This window comes from Oncorhynchus nerka, linkage group LG3, assembly GCF_034236695.1.
Source record: "Oncorhynchus nerka isolate Pitt River linkage group LG3, Oner_Uvic_2.0, whole genome shotgun sequence".
NCBI classification, from domain to species: Eukaryota; Metazoa; Chordata; class Actinopteri; order Salmoniformes; family Salmonidae; genus Oncorhynchus; species Oncorhynchus nerka.
This window is the reverse complement of record NC_088398.1, coordinates 53,153,297-53,179,496: the sequence shown is the minus strand read 5'-3', so window position 1 is coordinate 53,179,496 and position 26,200 is coordinate 53,153,297. Positions and strand designations below refer to the sequence as shown.

Here is a 26,200-nt window from a genome sequence, read left to right as displayed (position 1 = left end):
GCAGATGACACCATTCTGTATACTTCTGGACCTTCTTTGGACACTGTGTTAACTAACCTCCAGACGAGCTTCAATGCCATACAACTCTCCTTCCGTGGCCTCCAACTGCTCTTAAATGCAAGTAAAACTAAATGCATGCTTTTCAACCGATCACTGCCCAAACCTGCCCGCCCGCCCAGCGTCACTACTCTGGACGGTTCTGACTTAGAATATGTGGACAACTACAAATACCTAGGTGTCTGGTTAGACTGTAAACTCTCCTTCCAGACTCACATTAGGCATCTCCAATCCAAAATTCAATCTAGAATCGGCTTCCTATTTCACAACAAAGCATCCTTCACTCATGCTGCCAAACATACTCTCGTAAAACTGACCATCCTACCGATCCTCGACTTCGGCGATGTCATTTACAAAATAGCCCCCAACACTCTACTCAACAAATTGGATGCAATCTATCACAGTGCCATCCGTTTTGTCACCAAAGCCCCATATACTACCCACCACTGTGACCTGTACGCTCTCGTTGGCTGGCCCTCGCTTCATACTCGTTGCCAAACCCACTGGCTTCAGGTCATCTACAAGTCTCTGATAGGTAAGGCCCCGCCTTATCTCAGCTCACTGGTCACCATAGTAGCACCCACCCGTAGCACGCGCTCCAGCAGATATATCTCTCTAGTCACCCCCAAAGCCAATTCCTCCTTTGGCCGCCTTTCCTTCCAGTTCTCTGCTGCCAATGACTGGAATGAATGACAAAAATCACTGAAGCTGGAGACTCTTACCTCCCTCACTAGCTTTAAGCACCAGCTGTCTGAGCAGCTCACAGATCACTGCACCTGTACATAGCCCATCTGTAAATAGCCCATCCAACTACCTCATCCCCATACTGTATTTATTTATTTATCTTGCTCCTTTGCACCCATGTATCTCTACTTGCACATTCATCTTCTGCACATCAATCACTCTAGTGTCTAATTGGTATATTGTAATTACTTCACCACCATGGCCTATTTATTGCCTTACCTCCCTTATCTTACCTCATTTGCACACACTGTATAAAGATTTTCTTCAACTGTATTACTGACTGTATGTTTTGTTTATTCCATGTGTAACTCTGTGTTGTTGTATGTGTCGAACTGCTTTGCTTTATTCTTGGCCAGGTCGCAGTTGTAAATGAGAACTTGTTCTCAACTTGCCTACCTGGCTAAATAAAGATGAAATAAAATAAACATTTGAAATACCCATATCTATGGACGTTTTATTTTCTTCTTCATACAGAACCAATACAGAAAAGCAATGGAAGAGGATAAGAAGAAGGGCTATGATTTGCGCAATGATGCCATTGCTATCATCGCAGCCAAGCATGGCAGGGAAATTATCAGTGATGTAAGTTCATTGAACATCTAGCCATCGTAACCGATTATATTTCTTAACTATTTCATGACACAATAAATAAAATGTACTTCTGGAAAATTAAGAGAACCCTCAACACTGCCATTTCATATTTGCTTTCTGTAGCACAAGTACAAGACTGGCTACCGTAAGCAGGTTGGCCACCACATTGGAGCCCGCTGCGTTGAGGATGACCCTCTGCTTATGCTGGCTATTAACTCAGCTAAGATTGCCAGTGATGCCCTGTACAAGAAGGACTTCCACCAGTCCAAAACCAAGTTCCACCTCCCATTGGACATGATTGCCTTTGAGTTGGCCAAAAAGAACCAGATTCAGGTCAACCATGCCAAATATGTAACTCGCCTGCACAACTGGACCTGTCTGCCAGACTCCAGTGATGTCGTCCATGCCAGACATGTCTATGACATAGCGAGTGATGTAAGTATGTATTAACTAGGTCATGTTTTTCCAGTGTGATTGTTTTTATTCTGGCCATGTTGACCTTTGTGGTATTGTTGTGTCTAGGCTGTGTACAAGGCAGATCTCAAGAGCCTGCAAGGTATTGGATGGGTTCCCATCGGCTCACTTGATGTTGAGAAGGCAAAGAAAGCCACAGAGGTCCTGAGTGAGAAGCTGTATCGTCAGCACCCAAGCAACTTCAAGTTCACCGTCTCAGTTCAAGACATGGGAATGGTTTTGGCGAAACAAAATAATGATAATGCCAACAAGGTATTTGACTAAGTGGTATATATTTACTAATCCTTTGCCTTCGTATGTTTCCCCTGGTAGATTATATTCAAATAATGATTCCATCATTTAAACCTGCTTTAATGTAATCTGATCTCCCCTACTTTGCATTATATTTGAGCCAATGATATGAAGAGGCACTTAATGTTGTTAGTTTGAACTTGAAACTCGTTATTGCAGCAAGCGTACACTGAGGCCTGGGAGAAGGACAAGACCAAGAACCACATTATGCCAGATGCGATGGAAGTGGTTTTGGCCAATGCAAACAAGTCCAACTACAGTTGGGTAAGTAAATGGTGGCACAAAGGTAACCCTCCTGATGAATGTATATGTTCAAAAATAATACTTATTGTAGAGAAATCCATATCTATGGATGTTTTATTTTCTTCTTCATACAGAACCAATACAGAAAAGCAATGGAAGAGGATAAGAAGAAGGGCTATGATTTGCGCAATGATGCCATTGCTATCATCGCAGCCAAGCACGGCAGGGAAATTATCAGTGATGTAAGTACTTATTTTGTTATCACAAAGGAACTGACTATATCAATACTGTGTACACCTTTAATTTACTGAAATCCTCATTACATACTTTCTACCTTTTTGGTTCGGTATAGTACAAGTACAAGGCAGGCTACCGTAAACAGGTTGGCCATCACATTGGAGCCCGCTGTGTCGAGGATGACCCTCTGCTCGTGCTGGCGCTTAACTCAGCTAAGATTGCCAGTGATGCTCTGTACAAGAAGGACTTCCACCAGTCCAAAACCAAGTTCCACCTCCCATTGGACATGATGGCCTTTGAGTTGTGCAAGAAGAACCAGATCCAGGTCAATGACTTCAACTACAGAACTCGCCTGCACAACTGGACCTGTCTGCCAGACTCCAGTGATGTCGTCCAGGCCAGACATGTCTATGACATTAATAGTGAGGTAAGTTTAAAAAGTTCATTCCACTCTTTCTTGTAAAATGTTTACTCACGTTGTTAATGAAGCACCCAGGACTAGTCAAACCCAGTGATAAAAGGTTTGAGTTGGCACCATGTAATGGGAGTATGATATCCCTCTTAGGCGGTGTACAGGGCTGACACGAAGTGGCTCAGGGGAATGGGATGGGTCCCCATTGGCTCACTTGATGTGGAAAAAGCAAAGAAGGCCGCCGAGATCTTGAGTGAGAGGAAATACCGCCAGCACCCCAGCACTCTGGCCTTCAAAAGCCCCCTCGACAGCATGGATATCGTTCTGGCCAAAAGTAATGCCCAGATCATGAACAAGGTAAACTTCAACTAATGTCTTCCAGCTAACTACACAGTTTCCTGTTACACCAGAATTCAACACCAAAATCCAATTTGAGGTTTTATGGAGCTGCCATTCTCATATGATATCTTGCAGCATTTCTACACTAAGGCATGGGAGGACAAGGTCCACCCCAACACCAAGTCCAAGACCCTATCTAATACAGTTGAAGTCAGACGTTTACATACACCTTAGCCAAATATATTTAAACTCAGTTTTTCACAATTCCTGACATTTAATCCTAGTAAAAATTCCCTGTCTTAGATCAGTTAGGATCACCACTTTATTTTAAGAATGTGAAATGTCAGAATAATAGTTGATAGAATGATTTATTTCAGCTTTTATTTCTTTCATCACATTCCCATTGGGTCAGAAGTTTACATACACTCAATCAGTATTTGGTAGCATTGCCTTTACATTTTTTTACTTGGGTCAAACGTTTTGGGTACCCTTCCACAAGCTTCCCACAATAAGTTGGGTGAATTTTGTCCCATTCCTCCTGACAAAGCTGGTGTAACTGAGTCAGGTTTGTAGGCCTCCTTGCTCGCACACGCTTTTTCAGTTCTGCCCACACATTTTCTATAGGATTGAGGTCAGGGTTTTGTGATGACCACTCCAATACCTTGACTTTGTTGTCCTTAAGCCATTTTGCCACAACTTTGGAAGTATCATTCTCTCAACTACATTTCACATTCTTAAAATTAAGACAGGGAGTTTTTACTAGGAGTAAATGTCAGGAATTGTGAAAAACTGAGTTTAAATATATTTGGCTAAGGTGTATGCAAACTTCCGACTTCAACTGTAGATTCAGTATCTAATACATACAAGGAGTGTTCAGCTCTTTCATAACATAGACTGACCAGGTGAATCCAAGTGAAAGCTATGAACCCTGATTGATGTCACTTGTTAAATCCACTTCAATCAGTGTAGATGAAGTGGAGTAGACAGGTTGAAGAAGGATTTTTAAGCTTCGAGACAATTGAGACAAGGATTGTGTATTTGTGCCATTCAGAATGTGAAATGGCAAGACAAAAGATGAAAGTGCCTTTGACTGGGGTATGGTAGCAGGTGCCAGGTGCACCGGTTTGAGTGTGTCCCGCTGCCCCCCTGAGCGTGCTCGCACACACCACATCTATTTCTATGGGCACAAGCACTGTTCATGACATAAACTGTTCACACCCTTCTTGTTGGTCAAGAGAATTTTGCAGGTTTAAAGCTTATTTCCTGCAATTCTACACATGTTGTCATTACATTTGGAGTGCAAAGACCATTAAGCAGTTTTAAAGCCCATGTCTAATGTGCATTCATGCGATATTTGTGTGACCAAGAAATTACAACAAAATCTATGGGCTTAAAAACCTAAATAAAAAATGTGCTTGTTGATCTGGACATTTCTGACAAGTTATAAATAGGTCTCTAAGATATGCAATGACTGACATGACAAGAGCAACTGATGATGCACTACCCAATTTAGCAATTACACCTTGTGCATTCTACTATTACAACTTTCAAGAGTAATTTTAAAGCCAGACTGAGTTGCTTAAAAAATATATATTTTTTTTTTAGGGGGGGGTGCAAAACAAATATTATTGTTATTATTATTTTTCATAACATAGCCATTTTTATCTCGTATTTCAGCGCCAGTATGTTGAACAATGGGATGCTGATAAGATCAAAATCCACGTTGGCAATGAGCTTCCAGAGCTTGTGCTGGCCAAGGCCAACGCGATCACCCTGAGCAACGTAGGTCCTCCTTACTTTACCTCAATCTGTTTTCGTTCACTCAAATCTAGTTTTAGCTATATCTATATATGTACTGTATATCTGTCTAATTTATGTATCTCTCAACCTCTTCAATGTTTTGTGACCCGTTTTTTAAACGCTTGTTCTTTCTCCTTTTTATAGAAACTGTACAGACAAGGATTTGATGATACCATCAAGAAGGGCTATTACCTACCTGTCGATGCTATCTCCGTTAAGGCTGCCAAGCACGGCAGAGAGATTATCAGCGATGTGAGTACTGTATTTTTGTCCCCCTTTTTTCACATTATTATAATTTGACCATTTTCAAGGCCTTAAGCTACATTATCATTGATGTAAGCAAACCTTTAAAGATATTTTCCTAATTATTAAAGTGCTAAGGAAGCGTTATACTAATAACAATTTCCGAATTAAATTGCTGAATCAATTAATGAGTGAATTACTCAGGCATAAATACACTTGGAATGTCTTATTTGAAACACTGACAAATTTATAAGGAAAGGATGTTCAATAAGTGCACCATTTTATGACTGAAGTTGGTACACAAACTCAAAACATTCTCTTCTGATCTCTTTCAGTACAAGTACAAGGCTGGATACAGCAAGCAGCTTGGCCACCACATTGGAGCGCGCTGCGTTGAGGATGACCCTCTGCTCATACTGGCTATTAACTCAGCCAAGATTGCCAGTGATGCCCTGTACAAGAAGGACTTCCACCAGTCCAAAACCAAGTTCCATCTCCCATTGGACATGATGGCCTTTGAGTTGTGCAAGAAGAACCAGATCCAGGTCAATGACTTCAACTACAGAACCAAACTGCACAACTGGACCTGTCTGCCAGACTCCAGTGATGTCGTCCATGCCAGGAGGGTCTACGATCTGCATAGTGACGTAAGCTTCTTCTCCATATACTGGATAAAATTCTTGTTTCTTTTCCATTAACCACTTACAATTGTTTTTATGTCTACAGTAAGTGTGATTGTTTGTTTGATTGATTGATGCTTTCCACCCTTCAGGCTGTCTACCATGCCGACATGGAGTTCATTAGAGGTACTGGCTGGGTCCCCATTGGCTCTCTGGATGTGTTGAAAGCCAAGAAAGCTTCAGAGATCCTGAGCGACCGCCTCTACAAGCAGAAACCAGATACTCTTAAATATACCACCGACATGCACTCCATGCCTATGGTGCTGGCCAAGGCCAATGCTGAGATCATGAACAAGGTTGGTGAAATGTTCAATACATAAATGCTTTTTGAACTATGTCTCTCACTCAGATCAGTGGTTTGGATGGTCAATCTTGCATTTCTGGTTGCTTTTTTCAAGAGTCTTTGGGTCTGACAAATGCGCTATTAAAATGGCATGTAATATTACCTTATTATTTTCTTATAACATAATAATGTTTTCTCTTGTTTTTCAGGGCAACTATGTTGCACAATGGGATGCTGATAAGGTCAAAATCCACGTCGGCAATGAGCTTCCAGAACTTGTGCTGGCCAAGGCCAACGCGATCAACATAAGCAACGTAGGTCCTCTTTGCTTCCTTTGCTACATACATTACTATATTACACTTTCAATAGCTGATGTGTGGCCAAAGACTTTATCTAAAGCTCTAGTAATTAATAATATCTCTAGTACTGTTCTAGTAATTATTATTAATGTGTTGGCTTTGTTTCTAAGCTGTGTCTCTATATGCTTTTTCAGAAAACATACAAATCCGAACTGGAGGAGATGTACAAGAAGGGCTATGACCTGAAAAACGATTGTATCGCCATCAAAGCTGCCAAGCATAGTAGAGAAATCATCAGTGATGTGAGTACAGGATACGTTCCTCCTTTTTTCATATTATTTGAAAAATTTCAAGCGGTTGATGCAAACAGATTATCATAATTTATGTAATGTTGGACATAAAGTACAAGTAGATACTTTTTTGCCTCTATATAGTACAAGATGTCAGTACTTATTTTGTTATCACGTTATCACAAAGGAACTGACTATATCAATACTGTGTACACTTTTAATTGACTGAAATCCCCATTACATACTTTCTACCTTTTTGGTTCGGTATAGTACAAGTACAAGGCAGGCTACCGTAAACAGGTTGGCCATCACATTGGAGCCCGCTGTGTCGAGGATGACCCTCTGCTCGTGCTGGCGCTTAACTCAGCCAGAATTGCCAGTGATGCCCTGTACAAGAAGGACTTCAACAAATCCAAGACTAAATTCCACCTGCCAGTGGACATGCTGACCATTGAACTGGCCAAGAAATGCCAGATTCAGGTCAACGACTTCAACTACAGAACTCGCCTGCACAACTGGACCTGTCTGCCAGACTCCAGTGATGTCGTCCAGGCCAGGAAGGTCTATGCTCTGCATAGTGACGTAAGTAGATTATGATCGCTCCTTAAGATTATGAGGTGTCGGGGGGGACTACACCTATCAATTCAGACAAATATTATACCGCTGACGTTTACTTCCTGACCAATTGTTCTCTCTCTGTTGCTCTCATATAAAACAGGCTGTGTACAGGGCTGATTTGGAGTGGCTCAGAGGCACTGGCTGGGTCCCTATTGGCTCGATCGACGTTGAGAAAGCCAAGAAGGCCAGCGAGATCCTGAGCGAGAGGAAATATCGCCAGCATCCAAGCAACTTCAAGTTTACCGCCACAACCGACGGAATGCCTTATGCCTTGGCTGCGGCCAATGCCCAGATAATGGACAAGGTAAAATGACTTATTTCTTTCTAGTGTGGAGGGAGATTGAACTCAGGTATACATACATGCAGATTCACAGGATGCAGAGACTAATATTGAAAAGAGAGGAATAGTGAAACACATTATTTTCTTATAACATTGCCATCCTTTTCTCATATTTCAGCGCCAGTATGTTGAACAGTGGGAGGCTGATAAGGTCAACATCCACGTCGGCAATGAGCTGCCAGAGCTTGTGCTGGCCAAGGCCAACGCGATCATCCTGAGCAACGTAGGTCCTCCTTACTTTGCCTCAAGCTGTTTTCGTTCACTCAAGTTGATCTAATTTTATCTATCTATATGAGCTATAGGTCTCGCAACCTCTTCAATTTTTTTGATTTTTGGTGTTATTTCAGAAACACTACCGTGAAGGATTTGACGAGATGATCGGACAGGGCTATCACCTGGATAAGGATGCCATTGCTGTCCAACATGCCAAGAAGGGCAGAGAAATCATCAGTGATGTAAGTTTGTATATCCATCTCCTCTGAATGAGCATAGGCAGCAATCATAAAAAAACAACTCAATACTTAGCTAGTCCTCTCTTTTTTCAGTACAAATACAAGGCCGGCTTCCGCAATCAGTGTGGCCACCATGTTGGAGCCCTATGCATTGAGGATGACCCTCTGCTTGTGATGGCTGCCAATGCCGCCAGGATTTCCAGTGATATTCTCTACAAGAAGGACTTCCACCTCACCAAGACCAAGTTCCGTCTCCCACTTGACATGATGTCCTTCGACTTGGCCAAGAAAGGCCAGTCTCAGATCCAAGAATTCTCCTACAGAACTAAACTGCACAACTGGACCTGTATGCCAGACAACACTGATGTTGTCCAAGCCAGGAAGGTCTACGATCTGCATAGTGACGTAAGTACACAGAGAATTATAGTCCAATCCGTATTGTCTATTTCTGGATCCTAACCTATCGACCGTTGAAGTTCAACCAACTATTACACTACTATCCCATCAGGAGTAATGATTACCTGAACCATGGTTCCTTCCTTCCAGGCTGTGTACAGGGCTGATCTGGAGTGGCTTAGAGGGTGCGGCTGGTTGCCCCAGGGTTCTGTGGATGTCATTAAGGCTAAAAATGCCCAAACCATCCTCAACGAAAGGCTGTACCGCCAGCCCCCCAGCTCTATCAAATTCACCAGTGTCATTGACTCTCCAGAGTTTGTCCTGTCAAAGCAGAATGCTGAGACCCTCAGTGGTGTGAGTACTTTGTTTTTTCCTATTGAAGTGTCCTTCTTGAGTAGCCAAACCTAACCTGTTATCTTGGTCTCTTTGTAAAAATGCATTTCTAGTAACAGCGGAGATCGAGATTTTGTGAAATATAGAGCTAGTCTGCGATAACAATGGTTGGATTTATCATTAACCCTTTGATTGTGTGTGTTTGTTGCTTTTCACAGAGGAAATATAGAGAAGTTTGGGATACTGAGAAGACCAATATCCACCTGAACAATGACCTACCTTCTATAGTGCTGTCCAAGGCTAATGCTATTGCCATCAGCAACGTACGTCTGGTTCACTGAACGCTTTGCACATACTGTGTCTTTTGTTTAATTTAATCTATTTTCAGAGTGCAATGAACATATTCAGTCAGCAATAATATAAAGACATTGATTCAGATACACATATGAAGAAACCTGTAGCGATTTTTGGTTCATATGCATATAACAGTATGCCCAGATGTTATTATTTGACTCACTGACTCAATGATCTTTCCATTTCACAGAAACTGTACACTAAGGATTGGGATGCTGACAAGGCTAAGGGATACCACATCAAGGAGGACGCCATCGCTGTGCTGAAGGCCAGAAAATCTAGAGACATCATCAGCGACGTAAGAGAAAATAACTGCGTCCATTTCATTTAGGTCACTTGATTCAATGGAGTCAGTGGAATTAACTCTCTGATCCCCCCCCCCCCTGTTATCAATCAGTACAAATACCACGAGGGCTACCGCAAGCAGGTTGGCCACCACATTGGAGCCCTCAGCGTCAATGATGACCCTCTGATCATGTTGGCTCTGAACTCAGCCAAAATTGCCAGTGATGCGCTGTACAAGAAGGACTTCAACAAGTCCAAGACCAAGTTCCACCTCCCAGTCGACATGCTGACCATTGAACTGGCCAAGAAATGCCAGGTCCAGGTCAACGACTTCAACTACAGAACTCGCCTGCACAACTGGACCTGTCTGCCAGACTCCACTGATGTCGTGCAGGCCAGGAAAACCTATGATCTGCAGAGCGATGTGAGTTCCTCTTTTTATCCCTCTATCATATTGTAATTATATGGCCATGATAATGTTTTATGTGCTATATTCGCCTGAGATTATTTCAGAGACGTCCTTATCGCATACATCTTTGTTGATTTTAACCCTCTGTTCAGTTGTATCTGGGAAAGGCAATCAGTATTTAGTGGCACGCTGACCCCTATGCCAATACAAACACCCTGTTGTCTTCTCCCAGGCGGTGTACAAGGCTGATCTGGAGTGGCTCAGGGGATGTGGTTGGAACCCCCATGAGTCTGTGGGGGTGTTGAAAGTGAAACACGCCCAAGCGGTCCTGGCTGACGTAAGTCATATAATATATGTCATGTAATAAGTACTTGATAATAATATAACAGTAATATATGCCACCAAGCGTCTGTCGTCTACCTGATCATTTTAATTGTGGACAGAAAAAGGTTCATATGCAATGAAATTGATTGAAGCTTGATGTTGGTTTGACTGTTGTTGCCGATGTTGTCTTGCAGAGAGGTTACCGAGTCAAGTTGGATCAGCAGATGTTCACGGCTCCTGTGGACCGAATGGACCTGGTTTGCGCTAAGAACGCGGCAGATATCCTCAATGAGGTGGGTGGGGACATTGGCCAATTCTTACATGTTACAACACATGAAAGAATCACAATGTTTTTTTTCTGTGGGGAATGGCTATCAAAATGATGAAGTAAAAACATTGGACTATTGAAGCAACTCTTAATAGAGCCAATAGTAATCATCATAAGTACAATACTAGTCAATTGCTTTTGTGTTTTGATTTTGTGCAGGCTAATTACCGTGCACTCTGGCACACAGAGAAGACTAAGTACACGATCACAGACACTCCAGTACTGGCAACAGCAAGAGAGGTGGCCAAGAATCTCCATCCAGTAAGTTAACTCTTCTTTCTTTACATCAAGCCTTTCCCTACACCCGCAATAACATCTGCTAAATATGTGTATGTGACCAATACAATTTGATTTGATTTGATCAGGGTGCTCAGACATTTGAAAAGCTCAAAACGCCTTTTCCAGTCTGAATAAAGCTTCAACAATACTGAAGGTAGAGGGGAACTCGAAGAAGAAATGCTCATACGACGTGGTGTTGTCACAAAATTGTACCATTACTTCCTGTAATTTACGGTCCTATCTATCTTACCCTTTCACAGAAACTGTACACCAAGGACTGGGATAAGGTCAAAGCCACCGGCTTCTTCATGCCTGGAGATGCTGTTCCCATCAAGCAGTGCATCCACAACAATAAAGTCCAGAGCGATGTGAGTATCACCGTTTTCACCTTTATTTTAACAGGTTATTGAGGTCAAAAATACTTATCTCATCTGAATGCAAATGTAATGGAACAGTAAGTGTCTGTTCACTCCTGATAAAGATAACATTAACTACATCATTTACTTAAGTTCCTAACTTTGTAGTGTTTAAGTGCCTCAAAATATCCATTCACTCCATCCCGTTTTAATTCTAAATGCTTAGATCTCTATTGCAGTATGTATGAATAAACAGTCAATTAAATCCCACTAAGTATGGCACTTTGAATTTGATCATTTAATTAGGATCCCCATTAGCGGACACCATGACGTCAGCTAACCTTCCTGGGGTCCAACACAGACCTAAAAAGACATTACAAACAATTACAATTTACATTAAGACATAACCGACACTCAACAAGTTTGTTATGACTTCGACATTGTAGACAATTAAAATACCTGACAGGTAATACAGTAGATGCTCTTCAGAATAAGTCTCTGTCCAGTCATATGGTCCATCGCATTAGATGTTCTTTTATTGTTTTATTGAAGGTGGATTTACTTTTGTCTCCTGAGAAATGTGAGTTGGTTAAGAATTCCATTCAGTGATGGCTCTGTAAATTACTATAGATATGAGGAGATTTGTCCTTGGTCTGGGGGTTATCAGATTACCTAAACTTGCCTGTGTGGTTTGGTGGTTGTGTTTGTTGCTGGTATACACTAATTTGTATAAAAAGTACTTTGGTTTCTTGAAAAATATTACGTTCCTCAAGAAATTCAAAAGACTGCTAGTAATTTGCTTTCAACAGGAAGCCATGAGAGATGAATGCATTCCTTTAAAAAAAATATATATATATATATATATGGATAGAACAATGAAGAGCTAATCTGGCAGCCCTGTTTTTTAGGGGCTGAACAGTACTCTAAGTGTGACAGGACCAAAAATGAAATCACCTGATTCGAAATGCTGGATGTTAAATACTCAGAACATTTTCTTGTTATAGCAATGCCCTTACCCATTTTAATAACAATGTTATCTATATGCTCAGACCAGGATAGAGCTGTGTCCAACGTGACCCCAAGTAGTTTGGTCTATTTAACTTGTTCGACAGGCATCCATTCATCGCCAAATTTAATTGAGGGTCACCAGCAAGTATATTTCTTGTACCAAATACAATACTTTGACACTTGCTTGTTCTCTTTCACAGCACAAATACAAGGCAGGCTACCGTAAGCAGGCTGGCCATCACATTGGAGCCCGCTGCGTCGAGGATGACCCTCTGCTCATGCTGGCTCTGAACTCAGCCAAGATCGCCTCTGATGCCCTGTACAAGAAAGACTTCAATAAGTCCAAGACCAAGTTCCATCTGCCAGTGGACATGCTGTCTTTCGAGCTGGCCAAGAAATGCCAGGTCCAGGTCAATGACAAACATTACAGGACCCATCTACACAACTGGACCTGTCTGCCAGACTCCACTGACGTCAAACAGGCCCGCAAAGCGTACGACCTTCAGAGTGACGTGAGTAGAATATCTCTCTCTCTCTCTCTCTCTCTCTCTCTCTCTCTCTCTCTCTCTCTCTCTCTTGTCCCATCTCTCTCTCTCTTCTCTCCCCGTCTCTCTCTCTTTCTCTCCCTAATTAAATCAGGGAAATACCCTGAGATAAAATGATGGTTTGTCTAACTCTACTCTGTCTGTCTGCAGTTTGTCTACAAGGCCGATCTGGAATGGCTCCGTGGCTGTGGATGGATGGCTGCAGACTGTGTCGATCACGTCAAAGTTAGGAATGCCCAGAAGATCATGAACGAGGTAAGCTCCTCTATCTGTATCCATGCTGTTTTTGGTGTGGTTATTGGTTTCATTGGGCACATTCTGCTCCTCAAATGTCAGTCATTAGTACTGCATGTGTTTGCTACCCTTCAGGGAATTCTTACCACGTCTCTCTCTCTACTGTCTTTTTGCAGAGGCTTTACAAGAAGGATGCCAAAGACAACTTTGCCAAATACACACACATCGTGGATCGTCCTGAGATTATCCTGGCCACCATCAATGCTTTTAACCTCAGTGATGTGAGTGAATCATTTTACTAGTTTAGCTTATACAGTATGTTAAGAATAGCCAAAAAAAACGACATACAGTCTTTGGATGTCTCTTTTGTTTGATGCACATTTTCTCTGTTTCAGATAGCCTTTGACCCATACCTAAGATTAGAGAAACGTGAGGATGTTGTGTTGTGTGGGTTGTTTCGATTTGATCATGACCTGTGCCTATATGTCCTTCTGTTGTAAAGCTGAAGTACAAGGAGACCTTCAACGCAGAGAAGGGCAAGTACATCGGCTCAGAGGACACACCCCAGCTGGCCCATAGCAGAGAGGTCGCCAAGGTCATCAGTGAGGTAAAGTACTCTACATCCATATGATTTGGTCTTCATAGGAACACCTATCTGCACAAATGTCAAATTTTATATGCAATTATATTTTTTATAATGTTGATAATAATTGTAATAATATTGTTGAAACTAATGCATTTTATAATGATGATGTTATTAAAAAAAAAGTTTTATCTGTAACTTCTGATTTTGACATTGAGGATTGTTTTGATGTCATTTGTAGAAATACTACAAACTGGCTTGGGACGAAAGCAAAGCCACTGGTTACCAGCTCGACCCTCAGTACATTCCAGTAGTCGGAGCCAAGAAGAACAGGGAGATCATCAGTGACGTGAGTCTAATTTACATCCTCTTGACAATCAACAATACAAATATTATGATTAACTATAAAGAATATGATGATTATTACTATAAGTGTAAGGGGTGCGTAACCGGTGGCAGGGAAGTCTGACGCAGGAGAGCAGAACTAGGTAATAGCCGAAGCAGTTTAATAGCAAAACCAACGGCATAAAGAGTAACAAGACATGAGTAAAAAAAACTTTGCGCACCGGTCATCATGTGCACAAGCATTTACAATAAACAATTCTGCACAAAGACATGGGGGGAACAGAGGGTTAAATACACAACACATAATGAGGGAATGAAAACCAGGTGTGTGGGAAAACAAGACAAAACAAATGGAAAATGAAAAATGGATCGGTGATGGCTAGAAGACCGATGACATCGACCGCCGAACACTGCCCGAACAAGGAGAGGAACCGACTTCGGCAGAAGTCGTGACAATAAGATATATATAATATTTAAAGAGCAACGGACACAACGGACTTTAGTACTATTAAATCTAATTCAAATAGTTAAATGTGTGTTTGTTAAATGATTAACTATAAAAAATATGATGATTATTACTATAAGATATAAATAATATTTAAAGAGCAAAGGACACAACGGACTTTAGTACTATTAAATCTAATTCAAATAGTTAAATGTGTGTTTGTTAAATGATTAACTATAAAAAATATGATGATTATTACTATAAGATATAAATAATATTTAAAGAGCAAAGGACACAACGGACTTTAGTACTATTAAATCTAATTCAAATAGTTAAATGTGTGTTTGTTAAATGATTAACTATAAAAAATATGATGATTATTACTATAAGATATAAATAATATTTAAAGAGCAAAGGACACAACGGACTTTAGTACTATTAAATCTAATTCAAATAGTTAAATGCGTGTTTGTTAAATGATTAACTATAAAGAATATGATGATTATTACAAACAATGGTATAAACTGGGTGGTTTGAGCCATGAATGCTGATTGGCTGACAGCCGTGGTATATAACTTAAGTATACCACGGGTATGACAAAAAAATTATTTTTACTGCTCTAATTACATTGGTAACCAGTTTATAATAGCAATAAGGTTTCAGGGGTTGCGTCGTGCCTAAGAACATCCCTTAACCGTGGTATATTGGCCATATACCACACCCCCTCAGGCCTTATTGCTTAAGTAACTGCTAGTGGTTGCATATGTTGTTGTGGTAACGGAGCCCTTTACTCCCTGCAATCATTGATGACAATAGTTTTTTTTTCTTTGAAACTGAAACCTTTCAGGCTAAGTACCATGACGCCCATGAGAAGGCCAAGGGCCACTACCTGGCTGGCACCCTGGTGGACTTCCCTGAGGTGATGCGCTGTGGAGAACAGGAGAAACAGAAGGGCCTGGTAAGATATGATACTGCTATATTACTATAGTATATCTACACTATATCTAGTAAGATATAATACTGCTATAATACAATAGTATATCTACACTATATCTAGTAAGATATGATACTGCTATATTACTATAGTATATCTACACTATATCTAGTAAGATATAATACTGCTATAATACAATAGTATATCTACACTATATCTAGTAAGATATGATACTGCTGTATTACTATAGTATATCTACACTATATCTGGTAAGATCTAATACTGCTATAATTCTTTAGTATATCTACAGTATATCTAGTAAGATATAATACTGCTATAATACTGTAGTACATCTACAGTATATCTAGTAAAATATATTATACTGATAACCTACACAGCATAATCTAGTAAATCACACACATGATAATCCGGTCGCTACAACAGCAGCTCACCATTAAGAATTTGTTCTTAAATGACTTACCTGCATAAATAAACATTTTAAAAGATACTCTGTTGGAACTAGGAATATGCCATATTTACTCTTTAGATATGCTTTCCTATGTATAATTCTATCATGTTCTTCTATTTATTTATTTTTCTTCCATTTAATATTGTTTTACTTACATATATTCTTATTTTGTTGTTGCAATGTAGAGAGGTGAACCTGCATGTAAGCATTTCATTGTACTCTGTACAACACGTGCATAGGACAAATACACTTTCATTTGATTTGAAAATAATCCACACAGTGCGCTGTTCTTTCTTCCAGAGGGATTACCAGAAGGAGTATAACACCAACAAGATCAAGAACCACATCCCCGCTGACATCATTCCCAACGTGGTGGCTAAGAGGTCTCAGGACATGCTCAGTGATGTGCTGTACCGCACCTACCTGCACAACTGGACCTGCCACCCCGAACAGGAGGACGCTATCAGAGCCCGCAAGAACAACGAGATCCTGAGCGATGTACGTTTCAAGATTAATAGATTTTAAAGTGTATTTCGCAAAAGGACACAACACATCTTTAGTTGGCTACACTACCCCACACTATCACAGTATTTGTAAAATCATATCAAATCCAACTATCTTAACTCTGCATTGTGGTATTGTCTATCTGTTTGCTAGGTGTACTACAAAGATGACCTGAACTGGATGAAGGGTATTGGTTGCTATGTCTGGGACACACCTGAGATTGTCCGCGCCAAGAATGCCTACCTGCTGCAGAGCGAGGTGAGTAGCAAGATAACTTACTGTCATTTATACCAATGATTTTCCTAGTCTTTTGTTTGTTATTGATTGAATACCAGTCTATCATAAATGGATAAATACATATATATTTTATCATAGAAATACTTAAAGACAATCAAAAAGAATAGTGATAGAGACTACTTCAAAAGGAGTATTCCTGCATGGGGACTATGGTTTATTAACCTTCTGCATTTGTTTTCTTGCAGCTCAAATACAAAGAGGAGGGTAAGAAGGAATTCAACAACTACTCCATCGTGACAGACACCCCTGCCTATGTGACTGCTATCCTGGGTCACACCTGGGCCAGTGATGTGAGTGTCAGATGTATTGTACAGAAATAAATACTATACTATACTACACATCACGTCTTAATGGTATAGAAATGTATAAAACCCGTGTTGTATCAAAACATATGCTCTTTATCTCAACAGCTGAACTACAGGGAGGCTTACCATAAGGAAAAACATATGTATACCACAATTCTGGATACCTACGACTACGTACGCTACGCCAACCTCAAGCACATCTACAGCACCGTAAGTGTGGCTCTACTGTAGACGTACACTGTGTCTCCAAATACTGTAGTGTTTACCTATTAGGATTGAAATGCTTCATTTATGATGGTTATGTTTTCTTTGGTGTCGTCTAGAAAACGTATACATCTGCCTGGGACCAGATCAAGGCTAAGGGTTACACGCTGCCATCAGACTCCCACGCCATGAAACACGCCAAACAACAGAAGGTCATCCTCAGCAGTGTGAGTTCAACTTATCACCCAACTTATCACCCAATTTATCATCCAACTTATCACCCTTTATAGTCTAAGACCCTTTTGACTTTTGATGTTCCTCATTTGCTTGAACTTAGTTGTTTAGGATTATCAGTCATCACATACGTAAAAGTTGCATTGTACATTGTCAAAGCCCACTACCCAAACCTACCCATATGATGTCCTTCCCTATAGGTCAAATACAGGGAGGATTATGAGAAGTTCAAGTCCCTCTACAGTCTGCCCAAGTCCCTGGAGGACGACCCACAAACTCTCCGCTGCATCAAAGCCGGACAGATGGGTCTTGATGTAAGTCTATCGCCTCTTTACTTTACTGTCTTCCATATGGCAGTCAAACACATTGATCTTAAATCAATGGAAATGTACACGCACATGATAACATAATGGTTTATGTGCCCTCCCTACATGTAGCGCTTGTACAAGGCAGACTATGAGAAGACCAAGGCCAAGAACCACATCCCTCCAGACATGCTACATGTCTTGTCAGCCCGTCAAACTCAGGACCATGTCAGTGAGATCGGTTACAGGAAGTACCTGCACCAGTGGATCTGTATGCCTGATATGCAGGTGTACACCCAGGCACGCAAGGTCAACGAGCAGCTCAGCGACGTGAGTCATCCGAACTTTTAATATTTTAATAAACTTTCTTTATGTGGAAAACTTTGCATTTAATCACAGTTTCATGTGAAGTTAAATGATTCAATTGAACACACTTTTTTTCCCTTACTTATTATAAACAAAATTGTTGTTTATAATAACATATATATAAAATGTTCTTCGGGAAGACCTAGAGGACTTTTATTTTCTTTAATTTTGGGTTATAGTAATTTATTTAGGATCCGGTAGAGTGTGTCAGAAAAAGTAACTAATATTGCTGAATACTTTTAAACTATTGTGACATAGTTATATATAGTTATATTTGGTAGTTCAAAGTTTTAGTTCCCAAATGCTGTACTTCTTCTTGCTTGTCCTGACTTCTATAACTTTCCTGTGGCTCCCCAGGTCTTCTACAAGGATGACCTGAACTGGCTGAAGGGAATTGGCTGCTATGCTTGGGACACCCCTGAGATCTTGCGCGTCAAGGCTGCTGACAACCTGCAGAGCGAGGTAAACTCCCTCCCCATGCCTCTCACCTATCTTTCTTCATCTGTCTTTCCTCCTCTCCTCTCCTCTCCTCTCCTCTCCTCTCCTCTCCTCTCCTCTCCTCTCCTCTCCTCTCCTCTCCTCTTCTATCCTCTCTTAATCTAATGACTAGAGGGAAATGATTAATTCCACAGATGTGGACATTGATGTGGATGTATTTGTGTGTTTGTTCTTGTCATTCAGAACAAGTACAGAGCCAAGGGCATTGAGGCTTTCAAGGAGTACTCTATGGTCATCGACACTCCTACCTATGAAACAGCCAAACAGAGTGCTCAGAACCTGAGCGATGTGAGTACTGTCGCTAAAGCTTCTTCTTTTTCTATCACCATCTTGTTGTTTTATTTAACCCTTATTTAATCAGAGTTCACTTCCTGGTCCAGGCTCTCATTTTTGTACTGTCTCTCTTCCCTACTCTGTCTCCCCTGTATATCCATCTGTCTCAATAAACTAAACAAAAAAATTGAATATATATATATATCAATTCTAATTATTTTCATGATGGAGCATATGAATTTCTCTCCTCTCATGTTCTCAGCTCCACTACCGTAATGACTACGTCACCAATGTCAAGGGAACTAACTCCTCCCCCGCTGTCACCGTTGACACAGAGAGGGCACGCCTGGCCAACTACAACCAGAGTGATGTAAGATATCTTCCATCCTCACTTCTTTTTTGGGGATCATTTCTTTACTTTAAGTACACTCTTACAAAACATAACTCACTCGTAACTTTCAAAAACACCTAAATAGTAACTACTCCCTCACTGTTTATAGAAGTAAAATATGCTCGTTTTATTATGATTCTCATATCTTATGACCTTCCGTTTTTCCTCTCTCATGATTCTCCTCAGAACTTCTACAAAGAGGCCAACAAGAACTTCATGCCTACTGGCTACTCTCTACCCCACGACAATCCTCTCATGAAGCAGGCTCAGCACAACACCATCGTTGTCAGCAGCGTAAGAAAGACACAACACTTTCTTTTATTCAATGTTCATCTAATTTTTTTTTTTTACTTGAACCGTCCCCCCCAAAATAGAGAAACCCCCCCACCTTGTGTATAAAATATTAACCATTAAGATTCTCATTGAGGTAATTATCACACAAAAAAATCTATTCAGATGCAAACGTTCAGTTATGAGAGGCACGCACTGTGTCACTCACACTTGTCTTCTGTACTGTAGCTAGGTGAAGTAGAAGGAAGCCTGTAGATGTAGTTACCATAAAATGTTATATATCATTTCTCTATGGTAGGAACTCACACGTGGAATTCTGTTGTGTTGTGTAGGTGAAGTACAAGAATGACTATGAAAAGTCAAAGGCTACGAACTACACCCTAGACCCAGAAGGTGTCAGCTTCGTCAACATCAGGAACGCCAACAAGGTCACCAACCCGGTAAGATTACAAACGTCTTCTCCTCTACCCCCAGTAATTGGAAAAATATCATAATTGATGAATTATTGAATTTGATTGATGATCCATCTATGTGGCTATTTGTTATGAGTCCCTTGAAAGATGTTGAGTCATTATAGCTGTGTACAGTCCAAGACCCGGGAATGTGGGCATCATTAAAATGATTATATGGGGTGTAGTGGTGATGTTATTTCCCCTCTCCATCTGTCTGTCCCAGCGTCTGTACCGTGAGCTGTATGAGATGGAGAAGGATAAGGTCCACAGCACCTACGACACACCTGAGATCAGACAGGTCAAGATGACCCAGAAGGCCGTCAGCGACGTACGTGACCTTTTGTCATCCTGTCATTATCACTACTAGACTATTGTCATTGATGTTTGTTACTATTACTTAGTGTTGATGCTTGATACAAGACTAATTCCATCATGATTATCTCTGTTTTCATTCATACACTTCTTTTCAAAACTATTTTATTTATTTGTTCTCTTTGCTGTGAAGTTTGCCACGTGTTCTAAGTACTGTGTGTCTCCCTTTGTTCTATGAAGTTTGCCACCTGTTCTAAGTACTGTGTGTCTCCCTTTGTTCTGTGAAGTTTGCCACGTGTTCTAAGTACTGTGTGTCTCCCTTTGTTCTATGAAGTTTGCCACGTGTTCTAAGTACTGTGTGTCTCCCTTTGTTCTGTGAAGTTTGCCACGTGTTCTAAGTACTGTGTGTCTCCCTTTGTTCTGTGAAGTTTGCCACGTGTTCTAAGTACTGTGTGTCTCCCTTTGTTCCGTGAAGTTGTGTTACAAGGAGAAGTACTTCGCCAACAGAGGCACCATGATACCCATGGGCATCACTCCCCAGATGATACACTGTAACCACGTCAACGAGATCACCAGTGACGTACGTGGCCCAATAACATTCACTCAAAACAATGCAGCTTAGCAACTTCTGAAACAATATTTAGGCTATACAATCAATGAAATATGTTCTTTTCAATGAAAACTTAAGTTAACTTCAGTGAGGATACGGGAAGAATTTCATTGATAGGTTATTGTTACTTTGCCAAATCCCTCCATGCCTATTGAATGATTATACAGTAATGTGACCATTGTCTGTCTCTGTTTCCATCACCAGCTGAGATACAAGGAGGACCTTCTGTGGCTGAGAGGCGTTGGCTGCTTCATGTATGACACACCTGAGATGGTCACTGTCCGCAACATTAGCAAGTTCAGGGTAGATGGCCTTTCCTTTCTTTTTCATTTTATCATGGCTTCAATCAGCAATCTAAGTATACACAATCTGCAAATACTGGTAATAATATGTCTATACTAAGCTTATAATACATCTGCTAATCCATGTTAATTTATCTCCCCAAAACAGGCCAACTATGATGTTGAGGCAAAGAAGAACCGTGCCAACTTTACTGTGGTCCTGGGCACACCAGAGTACCAGCGCATCACTGAGCTCAAGACCCACATGAGCAACGTGAGTCATCTTCACTATCATATCTTCCACCATTTTCCACATATATATAATAATAAACAGTACAATCGATATTAACACAATACAGTAAAACGTCCATTAACTGCCATTATACGAGGTTGATGCTTGTTGGAGACTCAGGTCTGTCTTTCTGTCTGAATTGGCAGTGTTAACCTTTAACCTCGTCCTCAGCTGAAGTACAGAGCCCAAGGCAATGTGGAGAAGAGCAAGTGCACCACCACCCTGGACTCCCTTGAGGTCCAGAGAGTCAAATGGGCCCAACAGCTCAGCAACAAGGCAAGTCAAAAGGAGATGCCCACAGCTTTTTTTGTGTTTCATCTTAGCTCTCAAAGATACATGAAACCTGCTTAACTCTTTGGAGGACTGATAGCTGTGTTAAGATTTCTATTGATGCCAACTTAAAGCACAACAATGACAAAAAGGTACAAAGAAAGAGATTTCTGACGTTTCTGTTAATGTTAATTACAGTTTATGTACACTGACCTGGCCTCCAAGGAGAGAGCCCACTTCACTCCGGAGATCAACACCCCCATAATGGACCACGCCAGGGCTATGAAGGTGGTCTTCAGCGAGGTAAGTCTTTCCAACGTCATTTCTCCAACATTCCTCTAGCACCACTATATTGCCCTTCTTATGTCCCAGTATGATACCATAGTATTTGCCCTTCACCACTGCTCTAACACAGTTTCTCCTCTGTTTCTTCTCCCAGATCAAATACAAAGATCAGTATGAGAAGATGAAGCACAAGTACACCAGCATCCATGACACACCCATCCTGGTTCGGGCCAAGAAGGCCTACCTACAGTCCAGTGATGTGAGTATGCTCTCTGGTGATCCCTCCTCCGCCTCTACTGTCTTTGGTCTTTAAGTTGTCCTTCTTCAAAATGACTGACCTATGTACTACTCTCTCTCTCTCTCTCTCTCTCTCTCTCTCTCTCTGTCTGTCTGTCTGTCTGTCTGTCTGTCTGTCTGTCTGTCTGTCTGTCTGTCTGTCTGTCTGTCTGTCTGTCTGTCTGTCTTGTCTTGTCTTGTCTTGTCTTGTCTTGTCTTGTCTTGTCTTGTCTGGTCTGGTCTGGTCTGGTCTGGTCTGGTCTGGTCTGGTCTGGTCTGGTCTGGTCTGGTCTGGTCTGGTCTGGTCTGGTCTGGTCTGTCTGTCTGTCTGTCTGTCTGTCTGTCTGTCTGTCTGTCTGTCTGTCTGTCTGTCTGTCTGTCTGTCTGTCTGTCTGTCTGTCTGTCTGTCTGTCTGTCTGTCTGTCTGTCTGTCTGTCTGTCTGTCTGTCTGTCTGTCTGTCTGTCTGTCTGTCTGTCTGTCTGTCTGTCTGTCTGTCTGTCTGTCTGTCTGTCTGTCTGTCTGTCTGTCTGTCTGTCTGTCTGTCTGTCTGTCTGTCTGTCTGTCTGTCTGTCTGTCTGTCTGTCTGTCTGTCTGTCTGTCTGTCTGTCTGTCTGTCTGTCTGTCTGTCTGTCTGTCTGTCTGTCTGTCTGTCTGTCTGTCTGTCTGTCTGTCTGTCTGTCTGTCTGTCTGTCTGTCTGTCTGTCTGTCTGTCTGTCTGTCTGTCTGTCTGTCTGTCTGTCTGTCTGTCTGTCTGTCTGTCTGTCTGTCTGTCTGTCTGTCTGTCTGTCTGTCTGTCTGTCTGTCTGTCTGTCTGTCTGTCTGTCTGTCTGTCTGTCTGTCTGTCTGTCTGTCTGTCTGTCTGTCTGTCTGTCTGTCTGTCTGTCTGTCTGTCTGTCTGTCTGTCTGTCTGTCTGTCTGTCTGTCTGTCTGTCTGTCTGTCTGTCTGTCTGTCTGTCTGTCTGTCTGTCTGTCTGTCTGTCTGTCTGTCTGTCTGTCTGTCTGTCTGTCTGTCTGTCTGTCTGTCTGTCTGTCTGTCTGTCTGTCTGTCTCGCTCTCTCACTCTCTCTAGCTGCGCTACAAGGAGAGCTTTGAGCAGGCCAAGGGTCACTACCACAGCGTCAAGGATGCCCTGGACATCGTGTGTCACCGCAGGGTCACCGATGACATCAGCGAGGTCAGTGTGTCAGCCAATTAGACGAGATCTCCCCAGCAACCAAAACTGGTTGAAATGACATCCCTACAACCAGTTTACGAACAGTAATCTGTGTTTTAAGGAAGTCGTTTCAACCAGCTTTGCCTGCTGGCTCAGAGCCACCCAATAGGATTATTTGGTCTATTAAGTGGACTCCATTTGGTATGTGGTTTTTGCCAAACACTGTATGTATGTTATACAGATAAAAGACACTTCTCTGTCTCCACACAGATGAAATACTGTATACACATATGTTATCATACAGATAAAAGACACTTCTCTGTCTCCACACAGATGAAATACTGTATACACATATGTTATCATACAGATATAAGTCAATTCTGTGTCTCCACACAGATGAAATACTGTATACACATATGTTATCATACAGATAAAAGACACTTCTCTGTCTCCACACAGATGAAATACTGTGTACACATATGTTATCATACAGATAAAAGACACTTCTCTGTCTCCACACAGATGAAATACTGTATACACATATGTTATCATACAGATATAAGACAATTCTCTCTCTCCTTCACACAGGTCAAATACAGAGAGAAGTACAACAACACTCTGGGTACGTGGAGATCCATCCCCGACCGTCCCGAGTTCTTCCACAGCAAAATCATCTGTGATAACGTCAGCGACGTGAGTGGTGTCAAGTTAACATCAGAAAATACCCTCGCAGCAGAATCACTGTATTTTACATTCCAATACATTCGAGTGCTTACAATGTGTAGTTTACCATAGAAATAATGCATTGTCCATTTCAGCGTATTAGAATACTTTAACCTGTATGTTTTTGCGTGACCCAAAACATGAATATATCTGCCTAACATTAGATCAAGTACAAGGAGGACCTGGATTGGCTGAAGGGTATTGGCTGCTACGTGTGGGACAGACCTGAGATGGTCCAGGCTGAGAAGAACAAAAGCCTCTACAGTGAGGTAAGAATTTAGGAAAGAAAGAATTTACCACTACAAATTCAATAAGACCATTCTCAGATGTTATCTTTCTCTTCTCATATCCACAAAAGCTCTTTTCTCCTCTTCTTTTCCCTCTTCTCCTTTGAAAACAGAGACTCTACAAAGCAACTTTTGAGAAGAACAGACACCAGTTCAAGTACACAAGTGATACTCCATTCTTCCAGGCCGCCAAGAATGCCTCCGTTATCATCAACGAAGTAAGTCACAGCTGCACTTTTGGAACACATTTATGCAAACTCATGTCGGTTTTAATTTGGAAATACTGGATATATTTCATCTTATTTAAACGATCTTATGAAAACCAGATACAGTAATGAGTATAACATGTGTTCTCTTTCTATCTCATTTGGATTCTCAGCTTTGAGGGTAACAGATGATCATGATTAGTTCATAACATTTAGTAGATGTACTGTAAATGGTGATGAATGCACCATCCTTCTTCCTGTGGTGGTCCTAGCCACAATACTGTGTCGTTGTCACTCAAGTTTCTCTTGTCTGCGGTTCATTCCTCTATTTATCACATTCTATTAACCTTGACTTTCTTTCCTGGTAGTCTTCTTATTTCCTGACTGTCGCAGCTCACTGTTTGTTTGTCAGTTGTCTTGAACTTTTTGACATTCTGAGCAGAGGCGCTATAGAGCAGCCTATGAGAAGACCAAGGATAAGTACAGCAGTGTGTTGGATGATCCTAGAAACCTCCTGGCTAAGGAGAACGCCAAGAATAGCCAGGTAAAGCTATGATTGGCCCGCTGCCGAGTCCTGCCCCCGTCCGCCTCCGTCTACTCTGGGCCTATCAGAACTCTTGCTTCTGAGCCCGGCGCATGAGGTCATCTGACTGCAGGCCTTTCCGGAGGTCGTAGTCGCATGGCTAAGATGTCATCATTCGTGTTCACCTCTCTCTCTCTCTGTCTTTTTCCTTACGCCACAGGTGTCGTACTCTGCCACTCAAATAGCCCTCTGTGGTGGTTTGAGTGAGCGGCTACACTTTCCTTGATCTGTGCACTCAGTGTTGAACCCGTAAACTTGGTTGAACCCTTTTCTCATGTCAGTTTTAATGACAATTGTCAAAAACAAATTCAGCTTTGTCAAAACCATGAAATCTAATAAAAAGGCGTATTTGATTGATTGATTGAACCCAATTCAACCAGGTTTAATATAGCTGGGCGATTCACTCTAAGGGCACAAATCAGGAGGACACAACTCAGACTCCACGCCTGGGATCTTGGGAGCTCCTCTCTTGTCCTGTCTGTCCCACTGTCCCTGTCCTCATCCTCTGCATGCTGTGTGTGTTTGTTGGTGTGTGTCCCCGTGGACAGAAAAGATATAGGTCCAGGGCTAAAGAGCTGCTAAAGAATGGCTGCAATGAGCTGCTCCGTCCAGACATCCTCAGCGCCATTTGCCAGTCCAGCGCGCAGTGTAAGGTAATCCTCCATTGGCCCGGTAGACCTCACCTCGTAAAGTCCTCAAAATGTCCACTCCATTCCAGTTTTCCCAATTCTCACTCCCTCCGGTTGTCTTCCCAGCTCAGCCCTCGCTAACTGTAGCTGTG

The 26,200-nt window shown here is 41.5% G+C and overlaps 1 protein-coding gene across 1 annotated transcript in view; it reads left to right on the top strand.

Moving 5' to 3' along the window:
* The window catches only part of LOC115110717 (nebulin-like), an 81,125-nt gene that overhangs the window by 28,220 nt on the left and 26,705 nt on the right, over window positions 1-26,200 (top strand). The window contains exons 52-107 of the mRNA XM_065013442.1: window positions 1,276-1,383; window positions 1,516-1,827; window positions 1,915-2,118; window positions 2,317-2,421; window positions 2,535-2,642; window positions 2,753-3,064; window positions 3,203-3,406; window positions 5,066-5,170; window positions 5,333-5,440; window positions 5,767-6,078; window positions 6,204-6,407; window positions 6,604-6,708; window positions 6,888-6,995; window positions 7,254-7,565; window positions 7,702-7,905; window positions 8,060-8,164; window positions 8,289-8,396; window positions 8,487-8,798; window positions 8,940-9,143; window positions 9,341-9,445; window positions 9,667-9,774; window positions 9,874-10,185; window positions 10,403-10,507; window positions 10,689-10,787; window positions 10,982-11,083; window positions 11,362-11,469; window positions 12,666-12,977; window positions 13,161-13,265; window positions 13,421-13,525; window positions 13,747-13,851; window positions 14,069-14,176; window positions 15,465-15,575; window positions 16,321-16,518; window positions 16,678-16,782; window positions 17,007-17,111; window positions 17,232-17,336; window positions 17,450-17,557; window positions 17,765-17,878; window positions 18,002-18,199; window positions 18,593-18,697; window positions 18,917-19,021; window positions 19,269-19,376; window positions 19,584-19,691; window positions 20,021-20,128; window positions 20,364-20,468; window positions 20,928-21,032; window positions 21,267-21,365; window positions 21,513-21,617; window positions 21,807-21,911; window positions 22,104-22,208; window positions 22,345-22,449; window positions 23,537-23,641; window positions 24,209-24,313; window positions 24,508-24,612; window positions 24,744-24,848; window positions 25,279-25,380. Of these exons, the coding sequence (XP_064869514.1) occupies window positions 1,276-1,383; window positions 1,516-1,827; window positions 1,915-2,118; window positions 2,317-2,421; window positions 2,535-2,642; window positions 2,753-3,064; window positions 3,203-3,406; window positions 5,066-5,170; window positions 5,333-5,440; window positions 5,767-6,078; window positions 6,204-6,407; window positions 6,604-6,708; window positions 6,888-6,995; window positions 7,254-7,565; window positions 7,702-7,905; window positions 8,060-8,164; window positions 8,289-8,396; window positions 8,487-8,798; window positions 8,940-9,143; window positions 9,341-9,445; window positions 9,667-9,774; window positions 9,874-10,185; window positions 10,403-10,507; window positions 10,689-10,787; window positions 10,982-11,083; window positions 11,362-11,469; window positions 12,666-12,977; window positions 13,161-13,265; window positions 13,421-13,525; window positions 13,747-13,851; window positions 14,069-14,176; window positions 15,465-15,575; window positions 16,321-16,518; window positions 16,678-16,782; window positions 17,007-17,111; window positions 17,232-17,336; window positions 17,450-17,557; window positions 17,765-17,878; window positions 18,002-18,199; window positions 18,593-18,697; window positions 18,917-19,021; window positions 19,269-19,376; window positions 19,584-19,691; window positions 20,021-20,128; window positions 20,364-20,468; window positions 20,928-21,032; window positions 21,267-21,365; window positions 21,513-21,617; window positions 21,807-21,911; window positions 22,104-22,208; window positions 22,345-22,449; window positions 23,537-23,641; window positions 24,209-24,313; window positions 24,508-24,612; window positions 24,744-24,848; window positions 25,279-25,380 (8,043 nt within the window). The remainder of the gene's footprint in view (window positions 1-1,275; window positions 1,384-1,515; window positions 1,828-1,914; window positions 2,119-2,316; window positions 2,422-2,534; window positions 2,643-2,752; window positions 3,065-3,202; window positions 3,407-5,065; window positions 5,171-5,332; window positions 5,441-5,766; window positions 6,079-6,203; window positions 6,408-6,603; window positions 6,709-6,887; window positions 6,996-7,253; window positions 7,566-7,701; window positions 7,906-8,059; window positions 8,165-8,288; window positions 8,397-8,486; window positions 8,799-8,939; window positions 9,144-9,340; window positions 9,446-9,666; window positions 9,775-9,873; window positions 10,186-10,402; window positions 10,508-10,688; window positions 10,788-10,981; window positions 11,084-11,361; window positions 11,470-12,665; window positions 12,978-13,160; window positions 13,266-13,420; window positions 13,526-13,746; window positions 13,852-14,068; window positions 14,177-15,464; window positions 15,576-16,320; window positions 16,519-16,677; window positions 16,783-17,006; window positions 17,112-17,231; window positions 17,337-17,449; window positions 17,558-17,764; window positions 17,879-18,001; window positions 18,200-18,592; window positions 18,698-18,916; window positions 19,022-19,268; window positions 19,377-19,583; window positions 19,692-20,020; window positions 20,129-20,363; window positions 20,469-20,927; window positions 21,033-21,266; window positions 21,366-21,512; window positions 21,618-21,806; window positions 21,912-22,103; window positions 22,209-22,344; window positions 22,450-23,536; window positions 23,642-24,208; window positions 24,314-24,507; window positions 24,613-24,743; window positions 24,849-25,278; window positions 25,381-26,200) is intronic.